Below are 13,759 nucleotides of genomic sequence, written 5' to 3'. Positions count from 1 at the left end.
AGCTATGAGAGCAAGTTTCACACAGGAAAGTAGAGAAACATGTCTTGGTCTCACCAAGAGTGTGTGCTCTCAGAAGCCTCGGATTCACCCAATGGGTGTGATCAGCATTGCTAATGCCATCTCCCTATATTCTAACTGCCTTGTCAACATTTATCCACAGTGTCACAGCATAATTTTCAGTTCGTCTGAATAAAACAATGGCTACTTTAATTCTTATGCCTTTTTTTCTTTTTGGAAAAGTTCAGTGTACTATGCCTTTTCTGAAACTATGTCACCTCATTTGCATATGACAACTTGTTTAATGTAGCATGTTTTAAAATCAAATACTACAGCCTATAATCTTTTTTCCCTCCTCAGTCTCTGCATTAGCCTTGAAGTCCAGATCTGTGTAATAAAATTTGTACATTTGTATTTCTTCATATTGCTCATAATACTGCAGACATTGCTAAATAATTTATTTGTACTGTCAATGGCGTATGTCGTGTGGACAGAGCTGCTTTTTTCTTTGAGTGGGCATCTGAATCCTACTCCACTCAACACTGTGTTCCTCCTTTTGTAATTTGCACAAAACTTCCTCAACTTTAACATTTTGTTTTCACGGTCCATCACTTTTCCATTAGCACTGTCCCTGATTTCGCTTTTGTATCTTCAATAAATTTAATGATGGCAATAACAAGCCATCACAGTAATCACTTATAGTGCTTCAATGTGAGATGACGATGCACATTACTTTCAACTAATATGTGGATGTACTTGCCAGCTGAAGTAGTTTTTGCTACAAAAATGTCTATGGTTTGCTGTGTCAAGAAAAATAGTCACATGAATGTTTAAATTTTACAACTTGATGGCAGCGCTTGGTATAACTTCTTTCAAATATTTCAGGTTGCCTTTACATGTGTGGACTAAGCAGTTTTTCCACAGTCTTATTGACTCTTCCACCACACCACAGTCACGCACAGCATTCCCATAAAAATCCATCTCTTCAAGATCTACCTCGTCCTGTCAGGATGCAGTCAAGTCTCGGCCACATACAATGGGAAAGATCAAACCCTGCAATCTTCTTAATTGGGTTGAGAATGAGATGGGTGTTGTGGCATGTGTGTTCATTCCAGTGTACTTTCCCCTTCTTGATGGCACTGAAGATACCTGTGATCCACCAATGGTCATTTACAATGACTTCAGGTGCATAGCTGCTGGATTCTGGAAAACACTACTAGGAACTAAGACAGGGTACTCTTGTCGTCTTAAGAATTTGCAACTTACCAGCATTTCTTCAAAGATCCAGAGAACTGATATGGAATAAAACTGGTATCTGCTGAATTGCAGCTGATCTGAAGGTGATAGTAATTGTCCTCTTTCAGAAGACATGCATCCATGTTATTTGCATGTGCACTGCTTTCCCATATATGGGCTCAATATTCGGCACCTCAATCACCTTCTGCGCAGTCCAAGGATTTGTTAGCAGCAGATCTTCACTCTTCACATCTACCAATGTAATCTTCATTTCTTTGTACACCTTGCATTCAATGTCTTTCATCATTTGGTCTATGTATCTTAGTCGCTGTCTTCCTTTAGATCTCTTCCAATTAACATACCCTTCTATTACTGTGTCCAGGATTCCATTGCGTCTCATCATATGGTCAATAAGTTGCACTCCTCTCTGGGTAACTGATTTCCACACACTTCCCAGTCGGTCTTCTAATGATCTCTTTGTCTGTAACCACAAGACACAAGTTTATTCAGAGCACATGCAGCTAAAAAGAATTTAGTTTCTTCTCTTGCTCAGTCAGCAGGATCCAGGTTTCACAGTCATAATATGCCACACTCAAAACATATGCCAAAGCATATGTTTTGAGTGTGGCATATTATGACTGTGAAAACATATAATGTTTTCTTGTTTCAAGGCTGGTGATTTTTAAGATCTCCTTCATCTTCTTGTTGAATTAAGTTTTTGCTTTTGACTTCTGCATTGCTCTGTCCATCCCTATTGATCTTCCTTACTAAATATGTAAATGAGTAAACTTGCTCAAGTAGGTTGTTACTTAGATAAAAAATTTGGACTTCAGCTTGTTCTTCTTTAACACGAGTCATAAATTTTCTTATTGACTTATTTATCCATTTTAATTAACATGGCTTCAAGATTTTGCACTTTCAGCTAGGACAGCTATATAATAAGTATATTTTGAGATATCTATTCTTTGACACTATATTGTATACATGTCTGTGGATCTTTCCTGATGCTTTTAAGAGTCCATTCGGTACACAGGTTAAACATAATACTTGAAAATGCATAATTTTGTTTGTCTTTCCATCAATAATAACTGTCTGATTTTTGATAAGGTTCCATATTATTCTTCAATATTCATAGCCTATTCCTGCCTTCTTAAAACCACAAATTATTTGTTCCATCTGACATTACCCAAGTCTTTTCTATGCACATAAAAGCTATAAATGTAGTTTGGATTATTTCAGAAGAAGTGTTGCTTCTCTGGTTACCCTGTTTTTCCCGAATCCAAACTGATCTTCTGAAAGTGTAGCTTCAATTTATTATTCTATGCATTTTAAGAAAAGGAAAATTGCAGCTTTTTTGTTGCCCCTTTGTTTCTGGATATTTTGTGGAGTAGATGACACATTTATCAAAGTAGTTATGGGAAACTTTAACCCCATCAAATAAAAAGTGTAATATCATGTGTGCCTCTTGCCTCTTTATTATCAAGATGAAACATTGCTAACTCAATTTTACTTGGCTTTGGCTACAGTACCAATTTGCAAAGTACTGAATTCAGTGTGGCAAGGTCACTTGAGAGTGTAGTCCTAGAATGAGTAATATCTTTGATCTGTCATCTTAATGTCCGATCAGGTGCGAAACTTATTTTCTTGGAGTTAGTGGCTGGTATGTCACAGACATGCAAATTAAACACAATGGGAGTCAGCACTGCCTCTTGGGGCATAATATTGTTCAGGGTCCTCCACCTGCTAGCTTTTCCATTCAAAGAAGTGCTGTTGAGTAGAACTGCTAGCTTGACATGGAATTACAACTGACTTCAGTATAAATCTTCTCTTATAGTGTCATAGGCTGAAATCTGAGAAGATTTGAGGCCTCTCTCAAATTGATTCCATCAGTGTGTTAAGTGAGAGTATCTGATCCAAGCAACTGGCTTATTCTGAAACCATCTTGTTCGATTAGGATTATTTTATCGATAGTCTCTTGGATGCAAACACAATTCGCCTATCCATTAATTTATAAAACACTGAGTACAGAGGTCAACAGTAACCTGAGTTCCTCCCAGGCATCATTTCAAATTTGTGATTACATTATCTGCCTAAAACATCATATGACAGTTGGCCACTTATTATTATTATTATTATTATTATTATTATTACTATTTTCTGTTGGAATAACAAAATTATTTATGTGGATGAGCCTTGACTCAGCCAAAGTCATGCTAGGAGGACATCTGGAAGTATCTGAAGGGCAATTACCGTTTGAAAGATCCAACTGGAACAAACAAACAAATATGCAGAACCATTGGAACACGGCTTCACCCTGATCTGCAGTTCTAGCCAACTTTTGTGAACTCTCTCTATTTCCTAAACCTTACCAGTCCTTTTCCTTCACCCCATTTTCTTCCCCTTCAACCCTTCTGCCAGAAGAAGGAGCCACTGGCTCTGGAAGCTTGCAAATATCAATACCTTTATAAATGTGCAGTCTCTCCAGTCTATCCAATAGTTCTTCAGAATAAGGTAATTAAAAAGTACTCTAGCTGTTATTGTTCCTTCTTTTACACTGGACTTGTTAAACCTATTCCTTCTCTCCTCCTGACAATTTATGAACTCATGCCCAAGTTGTTGCAGGGTGAACACTGCCTGTGTTGACATCTCAGTGGATATTAACAATGGGAAGCAGAGAACCGATATTTTATGCATTGTACTGAAGTTAAAACAGATAAACAGAACTGATGAAAGATTAATTATTTAAGCTTCTCAAGTTAAACTGAAATTAAAAATAGAAATATGTACATTAATGATACATTTTGTCATAACCTTCATTAAAATTATTTCGAAAATACAAAAAATGACTGTTACTCTCTTCAGATTTCTTTACCTATTCATCAATACCGCTACAGAATTGGTAGGGTGCAGCAGTGTCAGTGTGATGACATGGGCATGTCTCATGATCCATTGAGCACTGAGGATCAGCACAAGAAAGTAAGTGGTGGTGGACAAAAGACTAAAGAAATATTCTTCTAATTTACTCCTCCAGCGGCCACTAATGCTGCTCCCAGTATGGTATTAATTTTTTATATAAAAAGAAAAACTATGGAGAAATGTAGAAACTCAGACGTATGTATCTGTATACCTTCTCACCTGCACAATGGGAAGAACAAATGCCAGTGTCTTCCCACTCCCTGTCGGGGCTGACACGCATATGTCACTGGGCCAGTACATTGATGGCTTGTTGGCAGATGAAAGCAGCCATGGAATAACCTGTGCTTGAACTGAAAAGTATTAACTTTTTATGTTAGTGAAATAAGTAACCACAAATTATATAGTTATAATAATTCTTAATATGTATGTGTGCACATAAAATTACACTGAACTAAATATTTACAAACATTAGTACCAACCAGGAAATAGGTGTGTAATATAATTTTCTTTCATCTTGGCAACAATATCCTCGTCCAATCCATCAATATCATCGACTGTTGTGTGAAGTTCTTGCAAGTTAACAGAAACAACTGAAGGATTAGCTAACCAAGATGGAAGCACACGTTTCACCTGCAATGAGGCCAGATATAGGAATGAAAATGATTCTAGATAAGCACCCTAGGAATTAAAATAATTGGTAACACTTGACAGGTCAATCACCAAGACTTCTGTTTGGAAATAGAGGTTCACATATTCACTTTGTTTTACTTTATTTTCATTTAATTTTTTCATGACTAGATTTGGGGTTGCAGCCCCATTCTCATGCACTCTGGAACTTCCCTTTCCAAAACAAATGCTTTAACAGCTATGCACCTGCAAACAGAATTCTCCTCCTAAAAATGGAGAACAGCACTCACTGACAGGACACATTTCTGGAAGAAAAAAAAAGAAGTGAACTTTCCTACCATATGCAAACAACAAACAACTTTCTGTTATTTACATAGCATGTAAGTGCTTCCAGTGAATTTTTCACATCAATATGAAGGGTACACCCACGCAAAACTTCCCGGCAGATTGAAACTGTGTGCCAGGCTAGGACTCGAATGCAAGACCTGTGCCAAGTGGTCTGCCGTCTGAGCTATTTGAACACGACTCCCAACCCTTTCCCCCACAGACTTACTGTCACCAGCACCTCATCTCCTAATTCCAAACCCCACAAAAATTCCTTGTGTAGCTTGTGGAACTAGTGTTCCTGAAAAGAAGCATTCTCCAGAGACACGGCTTAGCTACAGCCTGGGGGACATTGCCAGAATGAATTTTTCACTCTGCAGCTGACAGTATGCTGATGTGAAACTTCTTGGCAGATAAAAACTGTCTGCCAGTGTGTGAGTCAAACACAGAACCTTTGCCTTTCACAGGTAAGTTACGCCGAACTTGTATAAAACTTAGAAGGTAGGAGATGAGGTATTGGCGGAATGAAAGCTGTGAGGGTGGGTCAAGTGACAAGCTCGGATAACTCTGGCAGTAGAGCAGTTGCCCATGAAGGGCAAAGTCCTAGTCCTGGACACTTTTAATCTGCCATACCGGCAAAAGGGAGTTGGATTAATGTGGTAGTAAATGCAGGCCTGACAAAATGCAAACAGCAAGAAGACAAACGAGTGAACACAGAACAACAGCTCTTTTCCCCAAACAGAAACAAATGCACAAAAAGGGCCACTTTGTGAAGTGCCACAGGCTGAAAGGAAGAAATAAATGACTACTGCTAGAGAACAATGAGATTTCTACGTGCCTCATTTGCACAGTAGTGTTTCTATGGGGAGTTACTGATGAAAGGCACTGAGAAGCAGTTGTTTTCAAGAGTAGACACACCATTGCTACAGGAGCTCACAGCTCACAGGTTTGGGACAATCTCTCACGGCGTGTGCCCTCAGCATTTTGTTGGACGTGGAGACACTCAATTCAAAAGTGATACAGCTCCGTACAGCTGATAAAAACACTGAAGGGCAGGTAGAGGGTGTCATCTGATTCATTATGACTTTAGTAGAGCAGCAACTGGAAGGGTTGAGGTCAGTCAAAGTATCACCACCACTGCAAATGCAACAGGAGTGGCACAATGTGTGATCCCACAACTGAAGCTGTCACCTAGCCAAAGGTCTCTTTAAGCACCACATACAGCAGTCTACCAGGCACTGTCATATTGGAAGTGATAAGCCCTTGTCTACCACCAAACTTTTACAATGCCATTCACGAATTCTTGATTACACTGAAACTTAGCATTTTATGCATATGTATAGTAGTGCCAGAGGTTGGGCAGGAGCAGGGGCAGGGGCAGGGGCAATTCTGGATCGAATCCCCAAAACTTTGGATCTGTAATTGATACACAATTAGCCATAGCCAGTTGCAACAGAAAGAACACACTATCCCCTCCCACAATGTAGGTTCATACATGGTACCATTCCAAGTATCCACATTTCCACCACAAATATTTCACAAATGTTGACAATGTTGCACTACATGGTGGGAACCAGTGGCATGTCTGCTACCTATACCAAGCTCAGACTGCATTGGTGTACTGAATAGTGTAACTGAAATCCTAAGCTCTGGTCCTGGATATTTTGTGGCACAGTGTAAGGGGTGATTCTCACATCAGTTAGTCTGAAGAATGGAGGTAACAGTTAAAACAGACTCAAGGGGGAGAGGGGAGGGGAAGAGACATAACATTAACAAAGTTGTTAAAAAAACTTAATGGGGTTCACCCAAAAATTAAATATATGGTGGAATTTGAAAAAGAAATGAGCATTAATTTTTTGGATCATACTATTCAATGCAGCAATAACATGCTTATGATTGACAGCCATCTTAAACCAACATGCACGACACACAAGAGAACATAAAAAACCTATTTAGATCCTCGATCCATAGGTGTATCAAACTATATCTAAATTAAAGTGCTTCAGAATGGGAATTACATATATTTCTGCAGGTTGCTTAAAATAGAAAAGGGCAAACTGTAATGCACTGAAAGAACTTCTGAATAAAGACAAACCTATTTCTCTGATACACAATGGTCCAAAATGTGAGTGCACTGCTAGAAGTTTTACGCATGCAAAAGTTAAAGTGCAGTTTCATACAACATAGAGGTGAGTGCACTTGTACAAAGTAATATAGGAAGCAAAGTGAGGAAGTTTTCAGAAACGGACATCTATAAAATTGATTGTAAGGATAATTACATCACTCAGAGGGGCAGAAATGTTTTGATGAAATTCAGAGAATACTCATCTGACCTGTAAGATTAATACAGGTGGACACACACTGGATCCTCTGGAAATGATCTATAAATTTTGAACCTCTCCAAAGTGCTGAAGGAACTCCGTAGAAATTTATTAAACCTTTCGGATCCACTGCCGGACTATGTCTGACATCACGATTTTCTGTTACAGCTCCGATGCTGGACGATGTCTGACATGTTTCCATCATTGTGCCGTAAATTAGACTTGGGGAGAATGCAGTGAGTAGAAAAATTGGACCATACAGGGTATTTACTACCATTCAACTTGTAGGCAGTTTCTCCATATTTTTGACATCTAAATTTACATATGGTTTTTCCATGTTGAGTAGTCCAAATTTGGAAAACACCCCCACCCTATCATCTCCAATTCTGTTCAAAATTGGCATTAAGAAGATGCCTTTACATGTTATAAATAATTCCACAAATTCTTGGTGCTCAATATTTAATACTCGAGCTTTCGAAGCATTTTAAGACAGGGCTGCTAAAATTTTGCAATGGTAATGAATAAATGACATTGTTTAACAAGGGTTGTACTTCTGATATCAAAATGCACAATTCTAAACAAATTTATCATGGGAAATTCAAATCTGGAAACAGAATTTCATTGTCAGGGATACTTTTTGTGTAATGTGTACATATTTACGATTCATGGGAAGCACAGGGACGTTATAGAGAGAAATATGCATGTTGCCGGATCCAGTAGTGACAATTTCTTGTTGAACAACAGCTGGGAAGCAAGGCAGACATCAGCTGATTACTCCCTGCCACACATCTGTTGTGAAGACACCTGCAATCGCTCATAAGCTAAGAGGGCATCAGCAGGTTGCAGACACAGCTGTAAAGCTTCATGTATCTCAGAGGCAGGTGCAGCGATGTTACTATGGTGGTGTTGACCATAATTTGTGTCATTCTTAACAAGTGTGTGTTTTGGCTGAAAAGTACCTGATCCACCATATTTCCGAGCACAGTTGAACTTATAACATTCTGTATTTAAACTGATTTACTTTGGTTGTTTTTATGCACCAGTGTTGCTCTAGTTATCTAATACTTAAGTAATACAGGTTTAATATTAAAAAGGTATTTTTAAATTTTCAGAAGATGCCACGTCATTGGAGATATCAATATAAGCCGGACAACTACTGTTAACATCTGTGGGAAGTCCATCTATGTCAGAAATAGGAAGAAAATTTCAGCAGTCATAAAGAAATAAACGTTACTTTGGAATAGAGGCAGGACACCAAGATAAGGAATGGCTAAATGCTACGGCAAACTAATTTGACAGTGGAAAAGAGAAGAAAACATGGCGATGTTTGCTGTGTCCACGGTAGGGAGGGAGCCAAAGGACCAAGTTACTCACTGTTATTTCTATCTAACAAAAAATCAGAGCTTTCCTAACAAAAAATCGAAGACGCACATTGTTTATCCAGATCTACATTCAGTGGAAATGACAGTGAAGCATTTTGACAGCCTTCCAGTACCTTCAATGGCTCCAGATCAAATTCAGAGTCGCAGCGGCGTAAGTAGTGCTGAAGAAATTGCGTGTACTGCAACAGATATCCTCTATATCACTGCAAAAGTGAGACATTGCCACATTTACTAACACAAGCAGATTGAAATGATTTAATGTATGATCTACAACTAAGTACACAAAAGGTGCATCTGCTTGGTTTGAGAGTACATGTGTATAATCTACTCTAGTGAAGTACTAAAATCAGTGAGATTAGACACAGAAAATGTGCTTTATTTCTTGTTTTGCAACCGAAAAAGCACTGATGCTTTGCAATGACATTGCTGGCCTAATGAAGGTGCTGAACTTCACCTACTGTTCACAGGTGTGGAGACATTTCAGAGATGTATTGAAAACTGGTCTAATGGGTGTTTTGCTCCACAATAGAAATAAAATGCCCTCTGTTCCAGTTTCTTACAACCTCCTTGACTAAAGAGAATTATAAATAGTCATGACGCACGTTCTCACTATGTGAAAAGGAAATGTCCTAAGCGGAAGTTATAAGTGGGCGAAAAGAATGTGCAATGTGAAAGTCTGGTAGATCCTGAAGATATACTACTTTCATCACTTCACATCACACTTGATCTAATAAAACAATCTGTAAGGACCATGGATCCAACAGGCAGTGGATTTGCATATCTAGCTTACAAATTCGCCCCTCTTTCAGCTGCAAGAATAAAGGAAGCTGTATTTGTCGGCCCACAATAGCTTACAAATTCGCCCCTCTTTCAGCTGCAAGAATAAAGGAAGCTGTATTTGTCGGCCCACAAATCAAGGAGCTGCAGAAATATGCAAATTTTGAAGCATGTTCACGTGAGGGGGAGGGGGGGGGGGGAGAGAGAGAGAGAGAGAGAGAGAGAAAGAGAGAGAGAGAGAGAGAGAGCGCATGTCATTCTCAATGGAGAGAAGTCTTCCGAAGTAAGAGTGATTTCAGGTGTGCCGCAGGGGAGTGTTGTAGGACTGTTGCTATTCACAATATATATAAATGACCTTGTGGTTAACATCAGAAGTTCACTGAGGCTTTTTGCGGATGATGCTGTAGTATATCGAGAGGTTGTAACAATGGAAAATTGTACTGAAATGCAGGAGAACCTGCAACGAATTGACACATGGTGCAGGAAATGGCAATTGAATCTCAATGTAGACAAGTGTAATGTGCTGCGAGTACACAGAAAGAAAGATCATTTATCATTTAGCTACAATATAGCAGGTCACCAACTGGAAGCAGTTAATTCCATAAAGCATCGGGGAGTAGGCATTAGGAGTGATTTAAAATGGAATGACCATATAAAAATAATTGTCCGTAAAGCAGATGCCAGACTGAGATTCACGGGAAGAATCCTAAGGAAATGCGGTCAGAAAACAAAGGAAGTAGGTTACAGTACACTTGTTCGGCCACTGCTTGAGCACTGCTCAGCGGTGGGGGATCTGTACCAGATAGGGCTGATAGAAGAGATATAGAAGATCCAATGGAGAGCAGCGCACTTTGTTACAGGATCATTTAGTAATTGCGAAAGCGTTACAGAGATGATAGATAAACTCCAGTGGAAGACTCTGCAAGAGAGATGCTCAGTAGCTCAGTACGAGCTTTTGTTGAAGTTCCGAGAACATTCCTTCACCGAGGAATCAAGCAGTGTATTGCTCCCTCCTATATATATCTCACGAAGAAACCATGAGGATAAAATCAGAGAGATTAGAGCCCACACAGAGGCATACTGACAACCTTTCTTTCCACGAACAATACGAGACTGGAATAGAGGGGAGAACCGATAGAGGTACTCAAGGTACCCTCTGCCATACATCGTCAGGTGGCTTGCGGAGTATGGATGTAGACGTAGATGTAGATGGAGAAAAAGAGAGAGAGAGAGACTTTCAAGATGGTACTAGAAAACTTCCTTGGAAGAAGATAAGCTACCAACAACACAGCAATGGTGAATGACATGATCAGGGCACATCAAGATCTGTGGTGCAATACGTATCTGAAGGTACGTGATGGATGGACTCCCATCTGGACTACTTCACAGAGAGTTGTAGTGACATGTCATATGAACATGGAGAAAGATTCCATTAAGTCATTTCTACTACAGACCAGCATTATGAAGGGAAGTGGGCATCTTTTTTGTTAGTAGATTACTGCTGGAATACCATTCAAGAGAAGAACAATTATTAACAGAACAGAAAAAAGTGACGTGCATTACTATATGGTGACTCATTATTTGTCACTTTTCTGTAACTGTTCATGTGAAATAAATGGTACAAAGTGAATATACTAAGAGTACTATGTTGTATGTTAGATCCCAACCTCCCTTAAAGTGATGAACTTAATAATATCATAAAAAAGCTGATTTGTCTGTCGAGTTTAGCTAATGTGAACTGCACTACATCAAAACCATAAAGAAAAAAATAAAATTGAGATTTCTCGTAACTATCCCTGACAGAAAGAAACAACAAACAAGTTCGAATTCAGCACTCATAGTACAACTAGGAACACAATGTAACTTTTCAGAAATAGGGAAAGAGTTTTTGTGTGCGGAACACTGATTTTAGCAATCTTGGCAGTTGAAAATTTATTCAGTGGCCATAACTTTGAACTCTTATATTTTGGAAAGCTCACTTCCATGTTGTTTGTTCAGCATTAATTACAAAGAACAAGTTTTACTCTAGAAGATCATATATTTAATGTGTCCAAATTAATATGTATTTTCATGCAAAATTTCATAGCTGAAGAAACGCAACTGTTAATTATTTGGCATACTGCTGTTTCATAGTTGTAAAATACACTTTGACAGCAAGAGAAACCCTCTTGTTCCTTGCTGAACAAACACTGAAATTTTTAAGCAACATGGAAAAGTACACTTTTATACACTATACCTTAAATATTTGATAAGCTCGTCCAAGTCCTTTATAATTATGGATTAGGTGCTGATCCTAAAGCTCTCTTCAATCATTAACCCATTACTGCACATTGTCTTTGGCTGGGGAGTCAGTTTTTCCATTACTATGACAATGTGTGCTACTTCAAACCAACAATGGTCACTGTTGTTATTTCTCTGTTACAGTTATTCAGTTAAGACTGTTAAGAAGAGTTGGGTGTTTTTGAAGAGCATGCTGGTTATTTCTATTTTTATTGGTGTGGCCACATCTAAGGTAAAGCGATTGTCATTTTCTTGCTGCTGCATAATGTAATACTGTAATAATGTTTGGTACTAGTGAAGGCCAAAACACTTTACTGCATTTTGCGTTCAAGTGTGTGAAAACATGCTGCCCTCTTGCACTTCCGTGGTAAATGTTACATTTTCCAAACTTTTCAGATTTATTTATCATGGCTCGCCAAAATTTTAAAACTGTTTAAGAGGTAATAGAATACCTATTTCTGAAGAAATAGAAGCAGCAGATATGGAAACTCTACCTCCATAAGTAGATGAGCAGATTGATGACAAGATATTGAAGGTGACTCATTAGGAAATACTTATGTAAATGTACCTATGTAAATAATATTGTAGATGCTACAGAAATTTTACATGAAAGAGACAACAAAAAGCCCGTAAAGATGAAGTTAAATGGTATGATCAAGTTACAAAATTTTGATTTCCTGACTAGGGGAAGAAAGTTTATTGTCTGTTGGATGAATTGAAAGAAAAGTTACATGGCCTCAGTCTCATACAAGCTATTGAAGAACTCATTTCAGAAGAAGTTGTAAGCATGATTGTACAGGCACACTAGGGAATGTAAAAATAAAATATATTTTTCTGTTGTACCTGATGAAATCTGTGTATTCGTTGGGTTCCTGATCTTCACTGGCTACCACAAATTATCCAGTGAAAAGAGATAATTGGCCTGAGGATGATCATCTTGGTGTTCAAATAGTGACAGATGCAATGAGTTGTAAGAGGTATCTTAACTGAAATCTGTATTATGTTTCAACAATAATGAAATGGCCAACAAAAACAAAATCTTTCAAAACGAAACCATTAGCAGAGGCTCTGGTTCAGAGTCATCAAAGATGGGGAGTCTTTCAGGAAAATGTAGCAACTGATGAGATGATTGTGAGATAATATGGACATTATATTATATAGCAGCTTAGCAGCACTTTGGATACAAACTATGGGCCTTTTGTGGTACAGATGGTTACCGTAACAACTTCTTACTATACTGTGGGAATGATCAGATGGATAACAATGAGGATCTGCAACTGGATTCCAAAGTTTTTTTTTTTTTTTTTTTTTTTTTTTAAATGTTGTCCATTATTGACGAACTGAACAGTCACAATGTATATTTTGCAATTACTTTACTGGTCACAATCTGCTCATCCAATTAAAGGAGCTAGGATTCCGTGCATGTGGAACCATATGAGAAAACAGAACAAGGAAGTGCCCCTATCACTAGACAAAGTAATGGAAAAACAAGGGTTGTGATATTCTGAGATCAGATTTGATAGCGGAAAGGAAATTTTGGTCACAAAATTGAATGCTAACATGTGTGTTTCACTAGCGACTAACTTTGACACCCTGCTCCCTACTGTCGAAGTCCAACCTTGGAATACACCATGAAAGAAAAGCTTAGTGTTCCACAACCATGTGCACTGAACACATACAAGAATTTCATTGGAGGCATCAATCTTCATGATTGGATAATAGAGAAACATACAATTGCAGTGAATGGTAAAAAGTGGCACTGGTGCCTTTTTACAAGGATTGTGGATCAGAAAACATGCTGCCAGAATATACCTGAAGAAAGGTCTTGAAATGAGGTCAACTAAGGGAAGACCAACAAAACTCATCTCATCTCTCAGGACTAGTGTACCAGACATACAA

At 38.4% G+C, this 13,759-nt stretch overlaps 1 protein-coding gene across 1 annotated transcript in view; it reads right to left on the bottom strand.

Moving 5' to 3' along the window:
* LOC126187948 (ATP-dependent RNA helicase DDX51) overlaps positions 1-13,759 on the bottom strand; it is a 191,725-nt gene that overhangs the window by 129,632 nt on the left and 48,334 nt on the right. Inside the window, exons 3-4 of the mRNA XM_049929324.1 lie at positions 4,629-4,779; positions 4,369-4,499 (exon numbers count right to left, since the gene is read on the bottom strand). Coding sequence (XP_049785281.1) covers positions 4,369-4,499; positions 4,629-4,779 — 282 coding nt within the window. The remainder of the gene's footprint in view (positions 1-4,368; positions 4,500-4,628; positions 4,780-13,759) is intronic.

The sequence above is a fragment of the Schistocerca cancellata genome, chromosome 5 (assembly GCF_023864275.1).
Source record: "Schistocerca cancellata isolate TAMUIC-IGC-003103 chromosome 5, iqSchCanc2.1, whole genome shotgun sequence".
Classification (NCBI taxonomy): Eukaryota; Metazoa; Arthropoda; class Insecta; order Orthoptera; family Acrididae; genus Schistocerca; species Schistocerca cancellata.
The sequence above is the reverse complement of the archived record's forward strand: the minus strand, read 5'-3'. Positions and strand labels throughout refer to the sequence as shown.